The sequence below is a fragment of the Rutilus rutilus genome, assembly GCF_951802725.1.
Source record: "Rutilus rutilus genome assembly, chromosome: 1".
NCBI lineage: Eukaryota > Metazoa > Chordata > Actinopteri > Cypriniformes > Leuciscidae > Rutilus > Rutilus rutilus.
The window spans coordinates 51051863-51063083 of record NC_140209.1 but is presented as its reverse complement, the minus strand read 5'-3'; the positions used below and the strand labels follow the sequence as shown (position 1 = coordinate 51063083).

The 11221-nt window shown below is 38.1% G+C and overlaps 1 protein-coding gene across 1 annotated transcript; it reads right to left on the bottom strand.

Moving 5' to 3' along the window:
• Window positions 1-7373: 7373 nt before the first annotated feature.
• hoxb2a (homeobox B2a) lies at window positions 7374-10728 on the bottom strand. The gene is given in 3 exon segments (XM_084414517.1): window positions 7374-8070; window positions 8073-8690; window positions 9527-10728. Coding segments are annotated over 3 exon segments (1164 nt in total). The 5' UTR covers window positions 10020-10728; the 3' UTR covers window positions 7374-8017.
• Between the last annotated feature and the right edge of the window lie 493 nt (window positions 10729-11221).

Sequence of the window (11221 nt, the reverse complement as noted above, 5' to 3'; positions counted from 1 at the left end):
CATTAGTACTCAATTCAAGCTTGTAGAAATGAAAACGTAAATATCAACGTTATAAAGTTAAGTTAAACCTACTCATCTTTTCTGATGCTGGTGTCCCATCATGCACTGGGGCTTGAATTATTAAGAAGGTTGATTTTATTTTTTTCATTGCTTTTGTTGTTAGGTTTAGTAACTTACATTTTGTGACATCTGGAGGTCATATTCTACTCAGAATGACACATTCATACTCAGAAATGATCCATAGAATGTTACCATCATTGTGTATTGTGAGCTACAATGTTATATTGTTTGAGTAAAAAAGTATTGGAAAGTAAACTTCAACTAAGTAGAAATTACTCAACCTTTTACTTGCCAAGTTAAAGTCACTTATTTTCTTTTTTTAATTGTACTTAGTTAAAGCTGCAGTCCGTAGTTTTACCTCTTTGTCGCCATCTCTGTTCGAAATCTGCAATTGCAGTTATTCGCAGAATTATCAATTTCCAACTTTATGTGGGTTGTGCCTCGGCATGGCACAGTGCGGATGAATCCAATGTTTTGAGGAGAATGTGCGGCTGTCAGTCAGAATCACAGATTCTACTTTTTGGAAGTATGACCAACATAAGTAACATCCACTTTTGTTCTGACCAACTAAGGGAAAAAAGCATTGCAGTAAATCGCGCTGATTAAATCTAACGATCGCTTATTATCAAACCGTGCAAATTATACTTTGTTCTCAAATTGTTAATGCTAACAACATCAGCATTGTGTGACTACATTTAATGCCCTTCCGATATTTATTTTTGTTTTCACATGGGCCCGGTTGCAGTCTCTTTTTTTCTGTAGCCACTCCAAAGTCTTTTGCATTTTACAACGGGTGAATATCCAGTTGTCACTGGTGATTGTCGTTTTAACCTATCTGGATCCGCCCTCAAATTGATAAGTTTAATTATATCAAGTGCTGTGAGAAAAGGCTATAAATCTCCACCTCCAACATCCTCACACGCAATATATCCTACTAGCCGAGACACCTTCTTTGTGTACAGATGTGACGTAATGACGCAAAGACATTCTTGAATTTCCCACAGAAATCCAGTACCACTGGAATTAAAAACATTATTACAAGCTTTTTTAATCGAGCAAGGGAAGCAGAATGTTTTGAATTGTGTACTTGCTCAAACATTTATTTTGGATCATTAACCCAAAAAAGTTACGGACTGCAGCTTTAAGTTGAGTTTACTTCATTCTATTTGTGAAATTTGCTTAAAGTAAATTTAACTTGTTTGTCACTGTAAAAAAAAAAAAAAAAAAAAAAAAAAAAATTGTTGATTTAACTTAACCAAATTACCTGGTTGCCTTACAATTTTGAGTTCAATAAAATAAAAACTTTGAGATATTACAATGGAGATTGGTTTAATCAACAGAAACTCAAGATTATGTTATCTGAACCTCATTAATTATCAAGTTAAGTTAATTTGATAAAAGAAAAAAAGTTGTGATAACAAATCATGCAAATATTTGTACAGTGTACATTCATGTAGGCCTACAGTTTAACCTAACATCTTGATTAAAAATAATATGAATAAAAAGTCAATAACTACACTGAAAAAGTCAAATTTTTATTTTGCAAGTCTTTGCACCCATTTTTAGTAAATTTCACATGTATGGAATTGTGTAAAATCTACTTAACTAAGTTATGTAAAAATTAACAAAGAATGTGTAAATTTAACTTGGCCAGTTTGAGTAATTTCTACTTTGAAGTTTACTTTGCAATACTCTGTTTCAAGAACATTTACTCAAACAATGTAGCACTGAATCAAGCTATGCTTTTAAAGTGTATTCTTGTTACACTTGACAACATATATGAGGTACTCAACCGCACAAAAGACCCTTAATACTTGGTACATAGTGGTAACAATCCATGAATAGTTTGAGTATGACTGTGTCATCTTTTTAGTAGAACTCCAGATTAATAAACCTAACAACAAAAGCAATGATAAAACAGTGTAAATTCAACTAGAAAACAGTGAAAAATGCAACCTTATTAATTGTTCATGCCCCGGTGCATGATGGGAACACCAGCATCAGAAAGTTGAGTAAGTTTTACTTAATGTTATAACTTTGATACTTACTCAAACATACCAAAATATTCCAAGTAAATACAAGTAAGCTGCCTTCAATGGTGTGTCACTGGATACATTACGTTTTTGGGTGACTGCTCTGTTGCTACAAGATGACAGCTTAGAGCATGATTGCTCCGAGGTATTGTCAGCACATTCTCTTGTTGGCGGGGTTAAGGGTAAAAATGTGTTATTGTTAGATACTGTACAAGTGTAAGTGAATGCCCCCTCACCCTCTGAAAAGATATGGACAGCTGTGAAGGGTCTGCTTCAAGCATACAAAAGCAAATATTCGCCTGTTTCTAATTCTGCTGTAGAAGGTTATTGCCACATGTCATGCCATGCTGCTCTTCAAATGCTTTTGTCATTTTTACACACAAGGACTTTATTCCTTCAGCATTTGAAAATTCAGGTGAGCTTTCATGAACATCAGTGACCAAATCAACACACAAAAATGACAGACTAACAAAGCTGATAACCCTGCAAGTGCATCAGTCAAAAACATTTTTCGATTTAACAGGGTTGTTGTTAAAAGCAGAAATTTGTGCAGAAAGACATGCGAGGTCTTGAGCCAATATGCGTCTCATTCTTTGTGGCATGTGTTCATCACCAGCTGTCGCTGTCTTTTGAAACCATTTTGAAACAAATACCATGCTTTCAGTGAGCTTCCTTGGCGTAGGCCTAATGCTAATGTTAACATAGGCTACTGGAGGATTACTTTATTTTCGTTGTTTAAACGGTGCCAAAGAATGAATAGCCAACTGCAAGAAATGTTTATGACAGACAATTCTATCTTGGCCTGTTAATTAGACTTTGATATTGTGCTGACGATCTCATAAGATATCTGTTTGTTTATGAATTAGTTATATCGTATGAATTTATACAACGTGATTCATACGAAAACACTTTTTTTAATATAGGCTAGCATAAAGGTCTACCCCAACCCCGCCCCTAAATCTAAAGGTGCCTTAATAGGCTAATTACCATAACTATTCTGGGGTGCGTTACCGTCGTTATCAGCATAGTTCAACGTGTTCTCCAAAAACATAGTTCTAGCGAACATTCGCAAACGCATCGCGAATTTGGTTGGAACGACTCTCGGTTAGTGGTGGTTAGACGCATATTTTCTTGTTTGCATGATATGTGGACTCAATAAATCCTTATTTTGAGCCAAATAAGAAAGCTGACATGCAGTAAAATCTATATCATTTATTTAGAATACATACAAATATAATTTACGTCTTTTAGTTTGTCAAGACATTTAACGCGTCGTTTTTGAATAGTGCGCATGTGCGTACGTGCTCAAGTCTACGTAAGAACGAGCCAAGATTGAATCTGGAAATAAGGAAAAATAACTGAGAAAATGAGAAATAGTCCTCAGGTGCCATGCCCATGTCCGTATAATTTATAGAAAAACATCTAGCATTAATTCGATCTCAAACAGATTCATTAAAAGTTACTCCACCACCTGAGTGACATCATTAACCAACGTGGTTGGACGACCAATTTGCGACAATACGGTTTCGGGAAACAGTCGTGACAAGCTAGTAGCCTAGTTGTCTTAACGATGCATCGTATAGGCCTACATTAAGCAGCGAGTTACGTCGTTTTACGGAAACGCATCCCTGACTTGTAAAAAGCATTCGCGTGATCGAATAGCTAACTAGTAATTACAACTTTAGACTCGTAATTTAGGCTACCATGCGACCACTGCAGATTTATTTTGGAGTTAATAGTGCAAGAGAAACGTAAGTCCGAATCCATTGGCGTTACCAGCTCCAATTACAGTGTCACGTGTTGCTATATCTTATTTACGGTAATTATGACATGGCTTAAACGCAGCATAAGCGTCAGTGGGGTGTAACCAACCCGATCTCACGGCAAATCGTACGAATTTTACGAGGTTGCTAACTCAATTTATACGACCTCACTCACTCTTTTTGCTAAATCGTACATATTTTACAAGGTGCCCAATTCTTATGAATTCGTACAAATGACCTGCCCCTGACTCCGCCACTAAACATACCCATCACTGGGGTTTAGACAAATCGTACGAATTCGTACGAATTAGCCACCTTTTACTCACTCGTACGAATTGGTCGTGAGATCGTGCAAAAAAAAAAAATTCTAATTAAATTCTACGAATTCCACCATTTCGGCTAAATATTATATTTTATAGAAAAGTTTTGGGGGTTTTATCAGCCATTTCACATAGGCATAGGGCTATCAAAATGTGTGTCCTTTATTTCTGTGAATATTAGCGATCAGACTTGATGATAATGTAAAAACCTTTGTGTCTTTGGATTAAAATGGATTTTATTGTATTCGCTGACTTGCTATTTGACCATCACTTTATCTACCTGTCATTGTCAGCTTCACACCCATTCTGTTCCCTTTAGAGAAGTTTAGAGAGTGTGTACATTCACAACCTTTGCCACAAAGGCTTTGTTTTTAGTATATTCTCTCTAGTTTGTAAAGCTTCCTTTACAATTTGTCAGCATTTACTTTTCACTCATAGAAGAGGTAAAATAGAGAGACCAAGATAAGAGACTCATAGCTCTTTATTACGCCATTATCAAACATTATATAATGCTTATCAATCATCCAGTCTGTATAAATGTATATGTGCAAATATCAACGTTTCAATTTTATCTGTTTTAGCGGCTATAGGCTTTATATGGAACTGATTCTGATGTCTTGTTTTTCAGTAAAATGAGCTATGAATGCATGCCGAAACATTTATGCGAATTGAACTGCTCAAGCTATTAAATGTCACAAGAAAGGTTTCAATTGGCCTCATAATCACTCAAAATGTGTTTGTCTTCAGAGCACAAAGTGGTGCATCTTAGTGGTATTGTTGCATTTACATCCTTGGGGTTCATTTTAAATTAACATTTTGATTAATCTTCATACTGTGATGCTTCATTGATACGCATATGACCATATGCATATGATAGCGCCAGCCTTTTATAAACAAAGTGTGTTTGCCAAACAAATGAAAGCAAGAGTTACTACAAAAGGAGCTGTTTACAGAGCTCATAATCCAATACAATGTATTTACTCTGCTAACCGTAAAGTCTTATAAGGCCATTCTAAGAATAAGCTAAGATAATGTTTTGCTGTTACCATTGTTATTGATGTTGCTCAATGACAAAGTACTTTGGTTTCCTAACCACTTCAGTGATTAAACTGAGCCTTCATGGTGGTTTGACTGAAATAGGGCAGGAGACATTTCCACTTTAATCTTGGCTAGTCCCACCACTGCTTCAGGCATAGCAGTGCCCAGGATGCACCACTGTAAACATTGGCCCATTTTCTCATGTGAGAAAATCCCTGTGCCACCACACCTTTTCTTATTTTAGACTTTGCCGGCCCAAAGTACTGTGCTCTGCAAAATATATAAACAGTAAGAGCCGGTCTGATAAATGCATAAGAGCTGGCAGGCCACCAACCAAAGCATAGAGTCTGAGATAAAACTCGACCTAGCCACACCTCAAATGATCAGGCTAATGGGGGGAAAATCACCACCCGAGGGCTAAAAAAATAAATAATAATAATAATAAAAGAAATAAACCAACTTGTGTGGCCTCAGGGCAGGGAAGAAGTTGTTTATCTTGTTTGGAGATATGTCGATAAGTCTCTGTCTCACCTGTCCCAGGTGATTTAAACAGAAGTAGGGCAGATGAGTCCTGTATATGGTGGCATCAGGATATTAAGAAATCCCAAACCAGGACCTAAACAAGAAATAACTGTATACTGAAAATCAAACTTGAGACTTGACTCTGAATTTAGATGCCAGTCAGACAAAATCACACAAATTTTTACTGATCAACAGTAGAGACATTTGCCTTTGTATCTATCCATCTGTATCTCATTCTCTCTCTCTTCCACTCTTGACAACCAGCAAACTTTGCTTAAGATTAGATATTAGATATTTTGATCCCAGCACTATTTAGTCTAAAAGCTGATGAAAGCAGGTGAGCTGTTAATTCAGTGTTTGGCTTTTGTACACATGCCGTTAAATTCTTAGCTGCGATATTTCTATACGTGACCAGATCCACCTTGCCAGTAATATGAGCAGATCAACCTGTTCCACACACACAGGGGTCCTTACCTGGTACTGCTAATGTAAACCCAGCAACAACAAAAAAAGACCTATTCATATGTACAGAAACCTTGTTTTGCTGCTTTAAATTCATCAATGCTAAATGACAGAGATAACAGGAATTTGACCTGGGTGATGCAGACAAATATAATAATAATATTAATAATTGTTGTGATTATTGTTTTTATTAGCCTAGTTTTGTTGGTGGTGGTGGTGTTATTGCAGCTGTTTTACATGAAATAACCACCATGTCATTGTAAGATTATCTCCCCCATAAGGGCTTGGGATAGATCCAGCTGTTAGCCTACATAACGTGTTCAATATTTATTACAAGTTATAGAAAATAATAATACAATTATAATCTGTATCTTTAACTGATATATTTCTGGCCTGTGCTTGTCTAAACTGGTGGTTCAGCTGGCAGTGAGTCAGCTCGGAGCACCATGCTCGCAGCTGCAGCCCAAACTATCCATAATGGCTGCCGCTTTATTGTTCATATCCTTCATTGTGTTTCGAGCGCCATTTTGCATCAGGGTGCAGCTATGGGAACCCACATCCCAGTCAACCGCTTGACCCCCCTAGAGCTCCTGTGCCCATTTTTTAAAACATCAATCTAATAGATATCCGTGCTGCTGCTTTTTCTAATGTTATCAGCCACAGCCCATTTTGTAAATAAAATACTGTTTTATTTTTTCGGATTAATAATAATCACTGTTCTTGTTGCATTCTTCCTCTCTTTAAGTATCGTCGAAGAATTTTGGTAAAGTAGTATTTTGAAAATAGATTTAGAATTTTACTACAAGGTTTAGTAGCTTAGGCTATTCTTTTTTTTTTCTCTCTCTCTCTCTCTTTTTTCTTTTTCCCGAGCATATGCAGTTCCAACCTCTCTCTTGTAATAATACTAATAACACAATATCACTCATCACAATATAATGATGGTTACAAATTAATAATAATAATAATTGCATACTGTTAATAATGTTCTTCAAAAAAAAAAAACAGTAATTTAACCTACGGACTGAATTGTGTAGTTTCATCACAATACATCAATACCAAGGAGAAATAACAAATACTTAAAATTAATGTCTTGATTTGTATTCAAATAAATAAACATTCTTTATAATGAAAAAAAATAAATAATTCGTTAAACCTAAGAGAATCAATCACACTCGCTCCAGCATTTTTTTTTTTATTGTATTTTTATTATTTCAACTATGAAAATAACGTACAATAAATAAATTTTAAATTTACTATTAAAGAATCTCAATAAATAAACTAGTTCTAAAATTATTCAATAGGGACAACGCCCGCCTTGGGAGAATTCCTAAAAGCAGTTCAACTACCCTTATGTCTGACACAATTCCTGAGATTCCAATGATTGAGTTTCACTGAAAATATTCCGCAACCATTCATCTGTTAGTCGAGATAAACTAAAATCCGAGAATCAAAAGGCAATAAAATACCTGAAACTTCAACAGGGGCCATTCCGATGTGTATTCAAAAAAGATTACATCATCGTATTTTCAAAATAATGGACAATTTATTTCCGTGTAGGCTTAGATTCACGCCTTTTTTGTTTTTCTTTCTTTAAAAAAAAAAAAAAAAGGTAAATGTTTTGTTTTTGTTTTGTTTTTTCACTCTTTTTCTGTCATATTATAGGAATGTTGCGGTCGAGCAGCATTCACGACCCTGCAATAAGATGTAGTTCGATTGTTCTTGTATGCGTTTTGATGTCTTTTCTTTTCAGAACTGTAAATGTTGCAAATCTATAGTACAAAGGGTGCTCGTAAACAGGTCAAAATCTTCCTCGGAAAAGTCAACTGGACTGTCCAGTGAGCTCTGCAAACTCGGCGATAAAGCGTCCGAAATCTGTAGGCAGGAGTCCGTCGAAAAGAAATTCAAATCGGGTAGAGAGGTGGCATCCTGCGGCTCTGTGAACGAATGCTCCGGCCCAGCTGCCCGGCCCTCAGTCATTGTAGTGGGGTTATCTGCAGTAGGCGTTGGATACGGGGGGGAGTGAACCGCTGTGTCAGGAACAGATGCAGGCTCCGGCTGGTTCGCCTGGCCATCTTCAGGCGTGGGCTGGCTTTTGTCCGCACTGTTCGTGTAGGAGGCAGTGGTCGGGCACGTCTCACTCTCGGAGACTGCGGCCGAACCAGAACCAGAGCCAGAACCAGATACTTCCACAGATTGGCTCGAATACGGTGAAGCAGCGTCGGTTCCCTCCAGGAGCTCGAAACCGCTGGGCTCGCCTTCTTGCCCGTCCCGGTGGTGCGTAGTTTGCCGTTTGTGCTTCATGCGTCGATTTTGAAACCACACTTTGACTTGGCGCTCGGTTAGATCCAGAAGTGCTGCTATTTCAACGCGCCGGGGCCGACAGAGGTATTTGTTAAAGTGAAACTCCTTCTCCAATTCAAGTAGCTGCGTGTTGGTGTATGCGGTCCTCAGCCTCCGTGAACCGCTGCCATTATCCAGTCCACCTTGAGCCTCTGCAAGAATCAAAACAGAAATAAGTCCCATACAAAAGGCGAAGTCATCTAACTTTATGTGAGAAATTGTCCAGATGACAGTAAAATCCCAGTGTAGAACAGCCCTGCGGTTTGGGCTTGTCATGTAGCAATGACTGCAATGGTTAGGCATGTCTTGTGGTAATAGACCAGCGTGGTGTACAAGCGGTATTTCAGTAAGCCCCATATTTTGTAGTGTTCCACAGCTTTCACAATATATACTGATATCCAAAATGGCTCCCCAAGCCATGAAACATGGTTATGAATGAATATCGAGTCGCAGCTGACATCAATTGCGATTAAATCGTTGTTATAGATCAAGATCTACTATCTGCAGGATAGTAATCTTTCAGAATGTGCACAGTTTTGTAGCTTATATGCTAAGAAATGGGGGAGGGGTGCCTTTTTATCTTTTTAAGACATTATAGCAACGGGATTTAAATATATATTTATATATATATGCACAATAATCATCCATGCTTAATGGTGCTTGAAATGTAGACATCAGATGAAATTACACAATTATTCCTAAATACAGGGAGCTCGTCAGACGTGAAATACTAGCCCATCCAAAGCAGGTTATGCTGTACATCACATATAAATAGGACAAAGAACAACTTCGACAGGGCTTTTTTTTTTATTATTTTTTTTTAATTGCGTAAATATACAAGCATGTGAAATGTAACTGTAATAATTCTAGCTTATAATAGCAGGCAATCAGCTACATTGACATCTATTCAAGTCACGAATCATTCAGGAAAAAATGTCCAAAATGAAGAAATGCAGAACAAACGCGGTCACTGCTTTGATAAACGTACCTGTCGGGGACTCCAGTCCCGCGGTTGTGTAGCCGGAGGATGCCTGAGAAGGGGAGGCTGCTGCAGCAGCGGTGGCTCCGGGCTTGGGGCACTTCTTCGAGGATTTTTTCTCTTTCATCCATGGGAACTCGTGGGCCAGGGGTGCACCACCCGACAGCGGGGCCGGGCCTTGCTGGTGCTGCGTCGGCGGTGCAGTTTGTGTCCGGAGCTGGAGGCCATTGGAGGCTGTTCGCTTTTGGCTCCTCGGTCGCGCCTGGTTGCCTGTGCAGGGACTCAGACTAGGGATGGTGTGCTCGAAAGGAGGTGGAATTGCTGTCGAGTCCTTGATTGATGAAGTTTGAAATGACTCCAGGACAGCGGGGAAAGACGTCAGGCACTCTGCAAGGGAAGGCTGGCTGTTGATGAACCCAATCTCCCTCTCAAATTCAAAATTCATCGCTTCGCCTGGGCAAAAAGGGCGTCCAGCGACACCAACATACGCAAAAAATAACATCCAAAAAGCTAGGATTTATTTTGCGTTCCTGCTATGACGGCATTTGCGGGCTTTAATAATTGTGTATATTGGTGATATTACTAGCGTATGGGGACCAGGGTCTACTAAACTGAAGACTATGGGCGAAATTGCAGCCAATTCCTGGTCACATGACTCATCTCAGCCAATCGAAATTCGGGGCCTGGTGGCAAAAGAAAGCAATATTTGTCTGAATTGATAAAAAAAAATACGACAGGATATTATAATCCAGTTCTTATAGTAACATGGAAGAAATAATAATAAAAAAGCGCCCACTTGCCATGTGCTCGGACAGCCCTGTTTTGTCGTGAGAGGTAAAGTGAGGGCCTCTTATGCTAGACGACAACAATCCAAATGCAGAACTACCGGTGATGTAATTCACAGGCCTTGTCTGATAAGCACATCCACAATATGGCTTCTTGCGTATTTACTATCAAGGGTCATTAATCTTAAAACTTTTGACAAGAGTAACAGACAAGAGATGTAGCTCTTGAAATTTTTATTTTATCAAACACATAAATACGGATGTACAGGAGTGATGTTGAGATTGTCTGGCACATTTACCGAATAGGAGATTCCCAACCATTGCCACACAAATAAATTATTTTGAGGTTTACCTTTATTTTAATTTTATTTTCTTTTTTATGCAGAATCTGAAGAACTGCTGAAACCTGGGACCTTAAAGCGCGTAAGTTTGCACTAAATCCAGGTTAGAGAATTGTCAATTAATAATATATTTCTATTGGCTATTATTATTTTACTTTTTAATAAAAAAAAAAAAAGTGTAGATAAGACATATAATACCGCACGAAAAAGAGTTTTATAAGATGTGTTTGTATGTGAAACATTTGTTGATGTGACAACCAAAAGTTCATCATGAGGTCGCGTTTACAAATGGAAATTGCGTATATTGACTTGAACGCATTGAACACGTTATATTGCAGATTGGACGAAGAAAGCAACACTATAATGTTACTTGATGAAAAACTAAGCAAAATTGGTTGCGTCAAAGTCTAAAACGAATGGGAAAAGGGGGTAGATATTTTTAGAGCAAGAGTAGAGAGGCTGCGAGGGTGATCAATCTTTTCGCCGGCAAAGCGCTTGACAGCAGCCACCCTCAAGAATTCGCCTTTTTCCTCCAAGATCACAACAAAGAAAACCCCCATTATACCCTCGTAGATTTG